The following is a 15,307-nucleotide window of genomic DNA, read 5'->3' on the forward strand; positions in this document are numbered from 1 at the left end:
AACAGATGGGCCTCAATACAATACAACACAATGCCTGGTGCAAGTTTTGTTCACCGCTTTGAAACATCTCTAAGCTCAAACATGCTTATTTTTCTGTGCTCCAAATGATGCAGTTGAACATTAAGTTTGCTCCTGCCGCCCCCTCCGCCCTCTGCATCATATTTCATCTCACAGATTTTAACACATTTGGATTTTTACCCAAAAAATCCTCGCAATGTTTTGTTTTTTTCTCTTTTTCATGAAAACAACTTACAAAAAATCACAGAAAAGAAACAACGGTGCATTTTTATGCCCGATGTGCTGCAACCCTACATGAATTTATCGTCCTGGGCGGAATGTATTATGTATGGCGGTTCAATTTCTCACAACTGCCTCAGCAAGTCTAAAAAATGCATGCAACAGCAATCAGAGTGAACAATAAATGGAGTTTGAATATGAAGGAAAGTCAAGGAAAGTCTGTGTAGTAGGACTTGTTAGATGCTGTTGTAACACATTCAAAATGACCTTATTTAAATTGAACAAGAAAATACATCAATTGCATACAATATATTTTTGAGATGCTTTGCTATCGTGCTTTAAATCGCTTCCATTGATATGAAAAGTGTTGTTTTTGTCAGAGGTGTAAAACAAGGCACAAGAAGGAAATACAACCATATTAAAGGTGAGGGTTCTAAAAATACCAGCTGCTTCTTACATTTTTTCTCACGTGCATAAAAATGACACGTCTTATCCAGAGGTGGAAGTAACAAATACTAGTGCTGTACTCGCGTTACTGTAATTAAGTAGCTTCGTCGTGTACCTGTATTTTTTCAAAGTCAGTAATTTGCTGCATATGTACATCCATCCGTTACTGACAAAGATATTTATCGACGGATATTAGCTCGAAAGAAAAACTGACTTGAACCAGACACCAATCAAATGCATCGCATCAAACACAGGCCAATCAGATTAAAGTGTCATGCATCGCGTCTGAACAGTGGTGCCGGTTGATTTCCACTGAGTCCGAAGCGAAGAAGGAGAGCTGCAACTACCGGGGATCGATGCATGACGTAAGTGAAGTTTTTTGTTTAACCACAAACAGCCGTGAGATCGCTCTCTTCAAAGCCACCAGACTCCATTATCATTTTAAGCTTGCAGAACACGGGACTTGCTGGTCTACAGCCGCCTTGTTACACGTCGTAACACACGTTTAAACACAGCACACAATAACACAAACAAAGTAACCGATTAAGGCAGCGGTAGACCATCAGCAACTCCCGTGTCCTGCGAGGGAAAATGACTGTTTGTTGAATGTTTTTGTCAATGGAGTCTGGTGGCTATGAAGAGAGCTGTATAACTGCTGTTTCTGGTTAAACAAAGGATCTTACTCTTTGACTAAAGGTCCATCTCTCGTCATTTTGTCACTAAAACATGTAAACACAGGGCCCAGGTTTGAAAGGAAAGTTTCATTTCAAGGATAACTAATGGAGCTGAGGGCTGCAGATTACACAATAAGCTTTCATAACCTGCTTCATGAAGCCACCTATTACTTTAACTACATAAACCTTTGCAGTTATTCCAACTGTGCAATCATTCCCTCTCTTCCTTTTTGGTTCATTGCATGGGGTGCATGTGTAAGGTAACCATGGCAACATTAGTTTATTATGTCAGTCAAGTAACAGTACTTCTACTTGGGTAGAACATTTCAGTACCCTGCACACCTCTGGTCTTATCTTAACCTAAATGCAGCATTCATGGTGTCAGTGTTCAATATGGGATTTGGGATGCTCGGCGCTACAACAGGCTGTTATTAAATACTGTTTATGGCATTTAGATGGAGCAGGTTTGTGTTGTTTAACTTTGCAACCACTAATTAAATCCTAACAACTAACTTGAGGGATGCTAATGCTTTTACTTCTAATTGTTACAGGGGCTGCTCGTACAAGCTGTAAATGAGAGAGTCAGGAAGTCAGAGGGGAAATCTAATTTCATTCGCTATGGACACTTAAATGTTTCATTGTGTGTTACGTTAATCTACGTCAAATGTTATGTATGGTGAAAATAAAAGAGAATAATAAGGGATGAAGACTTTCGGGCGAGTAAATTGGTAAAATTACTAATTAGTAGTAATAAATCAGGTGATTTAAAATGATGCCGTCGCAGCAAAAACGCACACATGCTGAATGTATAAAATCTATTATATGAACGTCATCCTCAAGGCCCGCTTTAAAACATAATGAGCGGGCTAATTTCATAGTAATCAACTTGCAGTAATGGATGATAATTAAAAATTCATAATTTCCACTTTAAATCTTCACCTTCTGCAGCAATTTTCTAATGACACATGACAAAAGAGAACATTGCCTATTTATTAGTAGCTGCATTTAGCTTATTAAATGCACACTGAGGGTTTAATTTAGATTACTAACTCATGTGCACTATGGCTGTTTTGTTTGTACCTTCAGCAACTTTAAACTAAATGAAAACAATCCCCACTCAAGGCAATCTGGTGTGTTAAAAACCTGCACAGTTAATTAGCAACGAAGCACCACAATTTCAGCCTTTAGCTTTTTTCTTACAATTAAGCTGCCTTTAGCTTTTTTTTTTACGCCTAATGACAAACCTAAGCAACACTGTGGTGCAAATAAGACTGGAGAGGCACAAAACATGAGTCATTCAGGCAGCCAGAATGTGGGTGTTCTCATTATAACCGAGTTATCTCCGCCTCCCGATTGGAGTGAAAGGGGCTCGATTAGAGGGAGAGAAGCTAATGACACAGCGAGGGCGGGATGTCACTCAATGCACATTAAACATTTAGACATCTGTTGAGAGAATGTGTTGCTATAATGTCCGTGCCCTGCTCGCAGCCACGAGCAATCGCAGAGCATATAAGGCTGGAGAGCGACAAGCTGGCTGATACGGCAGACAATTAGGGACTCTGTTAAATAGCAATGTCAATTAGATTCACTTGTCTTAACTTCCTTTTTAATCTGTTCCAGTGCAAATTACAATTTCTCTCCACCCACGAGTGAGGGCTAAAAAATACAACTTCTGCTGGCTACTTCGGCTCTCGTACTGGACGCTCTCCGGTCTCCTCGGTTAAAAGTTCAGCTCACTTTTGGAAAATGTCTCAGTTTTGAGACGGGTCAAATGTGAGCTCTGTGCATTCCAGTCAATTCTGCAAACACAGGGGGGACTTCAAAATCTTTAGCACAGCCTCGGCTCTCACCACTAATCTCATACCTTGCTTGTACTTTAACAGCAACTCCCAGATACCCCTGCGGGCGTAGGGGTCCACTCCTGCGGTAGGTTCATCCAAGATGACGATTTTCGAGCCGCCGACGAACGCTATAGCAACGGACAGCTTCCTCTGCATGCCACCTAGGAGACAGAAAGTACATCAAGTGCTATATTCCGTCTTGGACGAGTGCTTTAATGACAAAAAATTGGATCTGACACGGAAAGGAGACTCATCTTTATACAGAACAGTAGAAAAAATCCCACCCAGCCATCCGTCAGCTTTCAGATGCTAAACGGACACAATATTGGGAGCTGATCGAATAAATTTGCAGACATGTACCGCTCCGGATTTTATTGTCTATTGCATGATGTACAATGATTGATGATTGAGGCAAGTAGATGCAACCTCCTCGGGTTATTCCGAGCCCCGCTCTCCGAGCCGGCTCTTCAGAATGCATCCAATGTAGTGCTAATGTAGTGGAAATGTCAGCATAGATCAACCCTGAAAGTCATATTTCAGTGATTTTGCTCACAAGCAATCCGTGACTGAGGACAATTTATCAAACAGGACTCCCCGCCAGACGATGAATTACAACCTGTGACATGCAGGTACAGTGCGTGTGTACGCAGAGACAGCTGCATGTGCTTGCAGAGGAGAGGTATGACAGGGCAGCTTTATCCGGAATAGGAAGTATAATGTTCGATAATATTCCCTCCCAGGGGAGTTGGATTTACAACATAGGAAAATTTGCATCTCTGCAGAATTTCGATAAAGCACGCACACATGTAAAAACACACCTGACAGGTTCTTAGCGAGATCCTTCCGCTTATGTGGTAAACCAACATCCTTAATCATCTGGTCCATCTCCATTTTCACCTCTTCTTTGCTGCGTCCTTTCAGCCTGGAGTAGAAGTAGATATGCTCCTCCACTGTCAGCCTGTGAAGGTAAAAATAGTGTCATCACGCCCGTTTGATTGACACGTGAGGCGGCTCGAGTGTCCGACGAGGGCACCACCTGCCACTCAAGTCAGAAATGGCACATAAATGCATTTGCAACATCTGATCTGAGTGCGCCGACAGGTCGTGAAAAGGTCGTGATTTCGCCTCACAGGTGAGAACACAATATGTCGTAACTCCCTGTTTGCATGAATATTTTAACCCCTACTTAATATAGATGCTTTGACTGTCTGAGATTAATATTAATGAAAGCAATTTGCGAGTGCTTAGCCGTAATTATGATGTAGGACTTTTGTGGAGTTGCAGGTAATCAGTTTGTGCAGAGAGGGAAATAGAAGGTGAAATAAAAGGCGGAATAACGGCGGGGAATGACGCCATTAGGAGAAATTTAGTGGACGGAGTGAGCAGAGTTCATCTCATTTTCAGCAGGAAAAGGGGAAGTGATAATGATGTGTTGATGTGGAACTTAAGCCGAGTGAGCCCTCATTATGCATATGATTAAAGTGCACTGTAATGATCTGCTTTTTCCTTTCTTCCTCTTTTTTTAAACACACCAAACGCACATGTGTATGGACCTACAAAAAATTGTTAAAGGTAAAGGTAAAAGAGTTGTAACTTCCTGGTTAATGAGCCGATGTTTTGTCATTTTGTTTGAGGGATGAAATCTTAGCCAATCAGAGATTACTTTGTTTTAGGGAAGAAACGAGAGCACAGAAGTGAGACGATACGTGAGCACATGTTGGAGTAGGATAGTCAATCAAGCGGCAGGAAACTGTGTAACTTTGAAGATGAAAATATTTGCTGACTGATATACTTTTACAGTATTGGCACACGTATTAATAAGCAGTTAAAAGTGTGTAATACGCAGTCTTGTTTTTCTACAGTTTAAAGTAGGGATGCACAATAGTATCGGCACATTATCGGTTTCTGCAGATAATGGCTTGAAAATTACATATCAGCATCAGCATATATGTCATTTTTCTGCCGATATTTTCCACTGGTAGAAGAACGCTTTAATTTTGCCTAAATGGTCAGTTCAATATCAAAAGTACTCAGGATCCTGTTAAGAACATTTAAATAGTCGCCCATTGTAAGTTTAATCATTTCTGTGGCGATGAGGGGTTACACATGATTCTAGCAGCTAACTTCACTCACTCATTGAATAAGACGTTGTGCTGCGGGCACATTCCCAAGTACATCCGGATGCTGTCCATGTCGGTGTGGATGTCGTAGCCGTTGATGAGAGCGGTTCCAGATGTAGGCGGGAAGAGTCCCGTTAGAATTGACCTACAGAGAAAAATACACAAAGCTTAAATTTAATTGTGGCTGTTAGTTTTTATCTGATGATTAATGTTTTCATGTAGAATAATAGAGCTGCCAAGGCACTCAAGAGAAGAGTACCTGCAGCTTCGGAACAGCTGGTTGAGCATAATGGTGAATTAAGATTTATTCCCTGCTCCATTTAAACACATTTGTCAAAAGGTATTATGTCCTACATCATCACCATGTTTTAATTTAATGGAGAAGAAGTAGAAGGATCACAATTTGTGCTGAATCAGAAGATCTGGAGCGATGACTATCAATAATAAACTTCTGGTTGCTTGCTTACTTCCTAGCAAAGGCAGAAAAACACTCGACACCAGAGAAAAGATGATAAAATAACCCCCCCAAAAAACCCATCTCGACAGAACAAACTGAAACGACATTTATTGTGTTCTACTTATGTGACAAAAAGGCCCCAAAAACAGCAACAAAAACTCAATTGTAACACTGAATTTCACAGACACAGAGAAACTGTCCTTTCAAAACGCATCCGCGCAGAGCTCCAGCGTGTGACAGAGTCCTTCCTCTGTCCTCCTCTGTTATTGTGCTCTGTTATGTTTGGTTACAGTTGCTCTGAGCGGACGTCTTCCCTTCAGCCCTTAGTCTTGCATCACTCGCTCTCTCTCGCTCGCTCATTCTTTCTGGGCCACTGGGTTTCGGTTATTTCTGTCATCCCAAAGCCCTTGCAACCTTTCCACTATTTCTTAAACTGCAATTAGATCAGTTGCAATGTCGGCACAACAGCTGACTGCGTGTGATAAACGTCTTCTCTGAAGATGTCACTCTCTGACAGCAGTGCCTACTGAATTATTGTCGCCAGCATTGTCCCGTTAGATTATTCGCACCCTCTTAAATCACATAAACAGTGAGCAGAGTGGCAATAGCATGGAAGGAACAGATAATGCAACTCACATTGTGGTGGTTTTTCCGGCTCCATTGTGGCCGAGAAAAGATGTGATCTGATTCTCGTAGAAGTCCATGCTCAGTCCGTCCACAGCCAGCTTCTTTCCCGTCTTGTAGATCTTAACAAGATTGCGGATTGAGACCCCCGCCTTCATATCGGGCGGTGGCTTCTCAAGATACGCTTTAGGAAAACATGCAAACATTCAGAAATACGAGCAAAGAAACAAGACGAAAAGCAGGAAAAAATCCATCACAGATAAACTTGAGAAAGCATGACTTACTTTCAGGAATACAATAACAAAAGATAACACAATTTACACTTTGTAACATTTCTTGATGCTGAAAAAGTTTGTTTACATCAGTACCATTTGTACACACTGGAATAAAACAAGCTACTTTACAACAATAGGGCTAAAAACAAGCAAAATGCTGCGTTCCCTCCTAATCATCTCATATTGGTCCTTTAAAAAGTGAAAACAAAAGACCACTGAGCAATAAAAGACAAAAACACCCAACTCACTCACTCTGGCTGTTAATTGGAAATACTTTTTCTAACAAGCTCCTGAGTTGAAACTCTTTTCCCCCCACAAAAGCACCAAGGCTCTATTACCACCCTACGTGACAAATAAGGCGCTAATGTTTGTTTGCGGCCCGTTCCAATTAACTCGCTCGCCGATTAACTTGAGAATCTCACACATACATAGCAGCTGGGAATGTAAGACTACTGTAACACGCCACAAGTGAGAACTGAGTATTTTATGGCTGTTTACCGTTGTGTGCAGAGTCTTTCAGCAGGTCGGGGTCAGACTGGATCTCGGAGGCCGTCCCGCACCAATAAGACTTGGTGAAAGGGAAGTACCACGGCTTTGGGATTCCATATTGCCCTGGGAGAACATTATACACATTTTAATAACAGCTTGGCTGTACCCTGTACGTTTCCTCTTGACAGCTCGGCACAAATCCTGTCTTCTTTTAATTAGAGTCGATGAGAAGAGCATTCAGACCATCCTGTTAGGATTGCTGCGTTGGGTCATTAATTTAAATTGAGAGGAGGGGATCTCATGCAAGAAGAGTAATTAGAACACCAAATTGTATCATCTTCCCAACTTTTTTTTAGTTATGTAGTGTAAAAGGGACATATCTGCTTAAAAGTTAATACCTGGGAAGACATTTTCGATGTACCAGGTGAGCATCCAGTAAATAGCAGCATCAAAGAGCATCATGAGGATGGACACGATGAAGGTGTAGCGGTCTCCCTCTTCTGGACTCTTGTTTATGTTGTGCCAATGAATGCCGATGCCTTGCACCTCATACTTGGCGAAGTTCTCGCAGCCATAGCCAAAGGCCACACATGACAATAAACTCTGGGAATAATAGACATGTAAGTATTAACATCCATAGACATAATGGAAAATATGCTCAAGAGCTGTAATGCCGAGAATTACATGGAAAGATTGATACTACTCTCATATGTATTTGGGGCCAACTTGTTAGCGAACAGGCAAACAGCTAGCTTGTTGCAGCTAGCAGCAAAGCAAAGACCGAACTCCACTACTGAACAGTACATTTCAATTTCAACCTCTTCAGTGTTGGTACAGATGGAATAATAATAATAATAAAAGAGCAAATTGTATTACCTTTGGACTGTGCCAGACTGTGCATCAGTCATTATGCTAAGCTAAGCTAACCAGGAACTAGCTAGCTGCATATTTGACTTACATATATGAGTAAGGTATCAATTTTCTTATATATTTCTCGGCAACAAAGAAATTGGGGTAAAACTGTTGTAAAAAGGAAGGCCTCAGAATATCAAAGTGCACTTTAGTTGCAACCATAGACTACAGAAAAGAAGTAGATCTAGCCGTTGTAACAACACCTAACAGGTTGTGGACAACCATTTGAATCCTCAAGTTCAGCATTTTGCCGTCGCCATGTAGTTTTTTGGAGCCACAAGTGACCACATTTGGACGGCAGGGTGGAAACACATTGCTATCCTTGTCAACTAACATTAGCTACACCCTCAAGCATACCCTGCTTTATCATCTATCTTACTCTAAATGGAATCATCATTTAAAAAATGAACACCATGCAGTTTTAAAGAAGACAAGGCAAATTGTATTACCCAGACTAGCGGTTTTCTTCTGTTTTCAGTCTTTATGCTAAGCTAAGATAAGCTACCCAGGAAGTGGCTAGCTGCCTATTTGACTTACATACATGAGTAAGGTATCAATTTTCTCGTATATTTCGCGGCAACAAAGGAATTGGGGTAAGAAAGTCGTAAAAAGGAAGGCCACAGAATATTAAAGTGCACTTGTGGAACAATAATAAAACTGTATATTTGATACCAACACCATGTTGTTTTAAAGAAGACCTGAAATTACTGGTTGGGGTCAGTTTTTTATCTGGTTGAACACAAACTTTGTTCAGTAACCACTGCAATCGCCTCTATTGGGCGTGAGAAAGAATGCAGCTTTAATTCACTTCAGCAGTGGTTGTTTTTTTGAAACCAACAGGCTTAATGCATTTTTTATACACTCTATGGTTACTACATTTAATGATGACATATCTGCAAGATATCTACCAGCCAAGGTCACAACCATAGCTGATCAATAAACTGTTGCAGCAGACAGAGTAACATTATCTACACAGGCATCGGCTGGTGTAATTGCCACGTTGCCTTTGTGAACATCTCTGAGGACTTCAGACGAGAATGAAGATGGAGACTAAAATGTGTGTGCAGCAAACTAAGATTTGTTGGCTCTTTCATACAGTAGGAAATTGCAAATGATGCTTAGCCCATGAGACATCATCTGCCATGGCCTATCACTCTGCGTTGCCATGTTGCCCGCCAGCTGTTTTATCACGCCTCATTTGCTCGCAGCATTTTCACTGCGGCAGAAGCATTTGCTGGAGCTTCAGAGAGGAACCATGTCTATCTGATGTTGCATTACCAAGCCGAGAATCAGAAAAGCTCTGCAGTGACGCCAAATATCTAGCCTGGCTGCTAACACTGCTGGGCAGTTTTTGTGTTGTCCTCCACTGCCCGTCTACTGCCAAGCAATCAGCAGTGAGTCAGTAGATGAGGGGTGACAGCAGGGCTACCGGGCACCCATCCTTGACCTCTGTATGAACGGCTGACAAAACGACAGGAACCACTCCTTTGGCTTTTGAGAAAAGGGCACGAGTTGGGAGACAGACAAAACAAGCCCCCTCTATTGAACAGATGTCAACACTGCACATTCAGCCACCGTTTGGCTGGCTGCAGAGGGAAAAAAAGCATTGTTAAGAGGAAGAGTAATAACGGTTCCAGTTCTTTCTGAGAAACCATTCTATCGGATATTTTTGAAAAATAGAGCCGGGATGACGGACAGACTCACAACGGAGAATTTTGTGTGTGTGGCTGCAGAAGTCTTACATGAAAATGTCAGAGAACAAAGTATCTCTGTCTGAAAAGACTTACTCAGATTGGATTTTGGCTGGAAGAGCAGTAATGAGTCCATAAATCAATTAGTCCATTGCTGGAAAATTGGCAACTATTTTGACGATTGAGAAAGTCATTTTCAAGCAAATTATAAAAAGATTCTCTTGTTGTTTTGTAGCTTCTCAAATGTGAGGATTAGCAGCTGAAAAATATTTGGGTTTTTGCCTGTTGGTCCAACAAAACAAGCCAGTTGAAGGCATCATGTTGGGTTTTAAGAAACTCTTCAGGCATCTTGACACATTTTTAATTTTTAATTAATTTATTAATGCATTATAAAGATTCATTGATTAATTGAGAAAAAATGAAAAAGGAATTGTGATAGCAGAATAATTAAAGACCCCCTCCAGTGAAAATCTCATTTTTAACCTTGTAAACATCTCCATGTGGAGTTTTCATGTGCTACAAGACATAAGCAGTCATCTCAATGGCTGGGCCTGTCTGCTTTTAAACCGCAGTGTACAAAGGACAGGCTGAACAACACGTTTTCAGATTGGCAGGTTTGAGACGTCACAAACCTAAGGAGCCAATCCTGTTAATGGACGGGGTGACGCTTTGCATATCATTATGTTCAACCTATGGCAACCATTTCGGCAATGTGCCAGCCAGCTGTAACTGTCATTGTAATTATTGCAAACCCACTACTAACGTTGACTTTACTACTACTAAAAACTACATCTCAAGCCTTGGTACTGATTGCACAAAAATAAATTACCTTTGGGGGTGCTGAAAGGCAGATTTTATTACCTTTGGACTGTGCCAGACTAGCTGCTTTCTTCTGTTTTTCAGCCTTATGCTATGCTATGCTAAGCTAAGCTAACCAGGAAGTGGCTAGCTGCATATTCCAATTACATATATGAGTAAGGTATCAATTTTCTCGTATATTTCCTGGCAACAAAGGAATTGTGGTAAAAAAATTTTTAAAAAAGGTTAACCCCGTTAATGGACTAAACGTAAAAAGAGACGTGTTGTGTTTTCGTGCGGAGGGGGCGGTTGGACATTGCATAGTGGACAGCAACTATGCAGATTCAGGAATTTTTAATGAGGGAGAGGGAGGAGATGCCTTGGGAGGATTTTTACAAGGTCATTAAAACTATTTTGCACAATTTATTATTTAAAGCAGAGCAATTTATGTGTCTTAAAACATGATTGGATTTGGTCTTTAAGGTGGATACCAAATATCAGCAATGTTGGTTCGATCTCATCAGGACTTCAGTGTAAATCTTTCCCCTTTTCTCTCCTACCTTTTCCTGTCTGTCTCTAAACTGTATGCTATTAAATAATTACAAAATAACTCCACCCCCAACATTTTTTCTTCCAAAAATCAAACTTTTACACTGCATATTCAAATGTCAGATATATTACGGCAAAGAGATTGCTGCCAGATGTTGACGAAGCGTAGATCAATTAATTGATTGCAGCAAAAGAAAACCAAAGAAGATCTTTATGATTTTGCAGGAATACAATTCTCGCACTGACAGACTATTTGAATGTCATTTTGGTTTTCCAAAACATAAAAGAACTCCGGGCTCTCTCTTGTTTCTACCTCATTTAAACATGGAGGGGAAAATTGAGAAAATAGTATTGTCGATCGGAGGTTGGAATATGATTATGCAATGTCGGGCCTGTGCCTCTCCTTTGGCACACACCTGCAATCAAAATCTGGTCGTATAAACTCAAGTGATCTTTTCAAATTCAGCTTCAGATTAAAGACTTCATTATCAAGGACAGCGCGGAGGAGAATTTGTATGCCTTGGCACGATGTAGTTTCATCCGAGCTGGGTGAGAGAGAAAAACCTCTGCAGACACACACACACACTCACAAATCTGTGATAAAGTGTGCGGATGAACTGGATAGTGGTTTGGTCAGAGGAACATTGCTCATGCTAATTAGAGGGCTGGAGGGCTATCCATCTAGTTGGAGCAGGGGAGAGAAATCTCTGCGTCAGGGGAGCAACTCGCGATGGCACTTTGTGTAGAGATTAAATAAGGTTTGCTGCGTTTTATATATAAAACGGCTAACTAACCTGCATGCAGCGTGTGAGGGAAAGTCTTATCAAAGACGAGCCTTTTCTGCTGGTATTTTTGGCACTACTTTTTTGGCAAAAACAAGGTAAACAAAGTCTTTTTCGTGTTCTTTTGTTAGACATTTTTGACTGCTTCTATTTCAATCTGATAAATGAGCAACATGAGGCTGTTTACCTGCATTTTAGAGAGACAAACAAGAAAACACGACCTGATTGAAATTCTGGCACGATGCACTTGTACGCTCGGCAGTGAAGATTCAGGATTTTGTGTCTTTGTCTGCAGAAAGGACAGCTTGAGGACAAATGATAGCAGCGCCACCGTAAAGGTCACGCAGACAGACTACACTGAAAGTTGAGCAACGGTGTACTATTTATCTCTGTCCCTTAGAGGAAAGGAGAAAATCCCTCGCTGTGTGTCTGTCTCATCTCTCCTTTCATGTAAATGTTTCATGTCTGTGTCACTTGAGGATGTCCAGGTTTGGTAAAACTCTTCAGTAGGTGACAAAATGTGTCCAAACAAGTGGAAAGAAACGCTTCGTGACGTTATAAATATTTCATGCGCTTCCTAAAAGCTTTTGTGTCGTGATTTAAATTTCACTAGACCTCCAAATTCATCTCGCAGCCACACTTCACACCTTATTATCAGGAGACTACTGCAGGTACGATAAAGGCAAGATATTTCTGACACTTCATAACAACCTGCACCAATCAAAACAGACATGTACCTGTTTTGACATCAAAAGGAAAAGGATAAGGAACAAACGGCTGCCAAAAGTCTGATCACAGTGCAGAAACATAACCGAGGAATAAAACTCTGTCAGCTCTTATGTCTGATAACAGCAGGGGGAAGATATTAAAAACCACGCCGCAGCTGAGGACCGACTTACCACAGCGACCTTGACCCCGAAACCCATGACGTCCCTCCAGGCGTAGCAGAGGACGTGCGGCAGGTAGAGGACGAAGTAGATGAGGCCGCCGCACGCCGCCGCTAAGTTGGCCTTAGAGAAGAAGACGCTAATGAAGAAGCACTGAGCGATGGTGGACACGCAGAACACCAGCAGGAAGACGAAGATGACAGAGGGGTCGCTGTACTGCAGGACTTTGCCGTACTGTGATGAAGAGAAACAGAATTCAAAGTCAAACAAATGAAGAACGTTTGGGGTTTGGTGGAAGAGATTTTGCACCACACATGGAAACAGGAAGATTCGGATGTGATTGAGCCTGATTTTTTAAAACAGCAGGCAGAGAAAAGGAGTTTTATAGACATATGATGTATCTATTTTTCTGGTTGAATGATGGTCTTTGATCTCAAAATGATTACACGTCACTCTTTTTCTCTGCCACTTTGAAGAAGGACCCCTCTCAACTTCTAGTGAGCTACTTCTGAATCCATCCATACTGTCCTCTCCAGGCCTAATTCAAAGAGGCACTTGAACTGCTCGGATAGTGATGCTATTGTAGTGGGTGCAATTACGATTTCAAACTATATAGAAGACGCTGTTCACTACAGGAACTCTTCTAAATTTGCACAAACTATACGATCGCGCAAGTTTGCGTCACAGTCATTATCTCATTATCGTGCCTTCGTTATTTTTAACAAAAGTCTCATTAGTCCACGAGGATGGATGCTGAAAACTCTCCGCAAGCACAGCTGGGTCCTTCTTCAATCATCGTTAAATCACCTTCAGTACAAGCGCAAGGAGGAAGGCGCTGAAGGCCAGGGGCAGCACGCTGGACACGGCCCAGCTCAGCCAATAGATGCTGCACCTCAGGCCCATGATCCGCACCGTCTCCTTAAGCCTCGCCTCTTTCTCCGTGACGATGCCCTTAACGATCATGGCGACTGAGTAGATCCAGGCTAGAGTCATGTATAAGGGGAGGGATCTGGCCAGGGAGCGGAGGAACCTGAGGGGTGGAGGAGCCAGACCAGACAAGACAATGACCCCCCAGTTTACACCTGGTGCTAACACATGATCTGTACCTGGATAGCTCGTTTGTAGGGACATCTGGTCACTTATCTTTTTATGTATTATATTTAATCATCATCATGTAAATCTGATTCTTTAAGCGTTTTAATTGGATCTGAATATGCAAATTAGGTAGCGTGCTGTCAGCAAACACCCTAGGTCTTAGGTCACTGATCTTCCTTTGGCCTTCGTGGTCTGAAGCTTTTCGCAGCTTGCCTCTGGTAGCACAAGGTAGACAAGGAACAATAGGCAACTTAAGGCAAGCAGCTGGATTGCCAACATTAGCCTTCATGCCCAGCAGGAGCCCATCCATGGCTAGAGGTGAAGACACCAAGCATGAACCTTAACACCTTTGTTGCATCTCTCTCCTCTTTGTCATCTCTCCATTGTCTATTTCCAACTGAGGCAGCCCAAATAAAAAGAAAATAAGTCACTTTCATTTTGAGAATTGTTTCCAGCCATCTGATGAATGTATGTCCAATCATACTCTCTTCTACATTCTCTGATTATTGTGTTGTACATGTTCTACATTAGGGGTGGGCGGTATACCGGTTTCACCGTCACCGGTGTCACGTTCTGCCACGACATGGATTTTGCAATACCGTGATAAACACAAACGTTTTGGATTTCGTACACTTTTTCCAAAACTTATCTACAGGAAAAGTCTGTCTGAAATCACAGAGCGCATCTCTTCCGAGGAGCACACAGAGACCTGACGCTCCGCATGCAGAGTGTGTGTCGCCTGCCTGTAGACATGCGCGCGACGCTGCAGCAGTCACATACGATGTCGGCGGGATGATTGAGTCGGACGCGGTTACACGAGTCGGCTATTCAGTGAGTGTCGGCTTGTCCTGCTGCGCATGCACGGCATGAGGTTGTGCGTTTGGCGACAGGAAGTAGTTTCCCAAAGTTACCGTCACGGGGCTGCTCATGCTGATTAAACATACATGTGAACACCGTTAGAAACGGTAGATGATAAGTAACCCAGCTGCGGCCCACAAGTCTATTTGTAGTCGTAGGAGGGGGTGTTTGTTTTGCAAAATAGAAAATAGACTTATAATCTTAATCACAACGTATTTTATTCTCTACGTGTAACTTAGCTAACTACAGCTGTCATACATATTCAAAGTAAAAAGTGCCACATTTAAGTAAAGTGAAAGCACTTTAAAATTGGACGCAGGCACAGAGGTTAATGTTGTGTTTCACCGCTCTCCATGTCGAGCTTCATAATTTTTCTTTTATTATTTTTCTGTCCCTTTAGCTTGAGTGATTGATGAGATGTCAATAGCTGTCTTCCAACTGTGAAGGTGGTCTCTGTCATTTGCAGTGTTTTCTCACCGCGTCGCATCAGTGTCGTCGCGGACAACAAATTAATCACATTTTAATGACCGAGCGACGACTCGACAAAACATTCGGGAGGTGGTTTTTAGGT

General features: G+C 41.9%; 1 protein-coding gene across 1 annotated transcript in view; it reads right to left on the reverse strand.

The window, feature by feature from the left end:
• Nucleotides 1–15,307, reverse strand: part of LOC138600967 (phospholipid-transporting ATPase ABCA1) — a 173,481-nt gene that overhangs the window by 111,986 nt on the left and 46,188 nt on the right. Inside the window, exons 15-21 of the mRNA XM_069672533.1 lie at nucleotides 12,796–13,017; nucleotides 7,563–7,767; nucleotides 7,174–7,287; nucleotides 6,413–6,584; nucleotides 5,333–5,464; nucleotides 4,018–4,157; nucleotides 3,223–3,360 (exon numbers count right to left, since the gene is read on the reverse strand). Coding sequence (XP_069528634.1) covers nucleotides 3,223–3,360; nucleotides 4,018–4,157; nucleotides 5,333–5,464; nucleotides 6,413–6,584; nucleotides 7,174–7,287; nucleotides 7,563–7,767; nucleotides 12,796–13,017 — 1,123 coding nt within the window. The remainder of the gene's footprint in view (nucleotides 1–3,222; nucleotides 3,361–4,017; nucleotides 4,158–5,332; nucleotides 5,465–6,412; nucleotides 6,585–7,173; nucleotides 7,288–7,562; nucleotides 7,768–12,795; nucleotides 13,018–15,307) is intronic.

Source organism: Semicossyphus pulcher, unplaced genomic scaffold (assembly GCF_022749685.1).
Source record: "Semicossyphus pulcher isolate SPU_LCO1_2020_fin unplaced genomic scaffold, fSemPul1.0.p SCAF_21, whole genome shotgun sequence".
In the NCBI taxonomy this organism is placed as follows: Eukaryota; Metazoa; Chordata; class Actinopteri; order Labriformes; family Labridae; genus Semicossyphus; species Semicossyphus pulcher.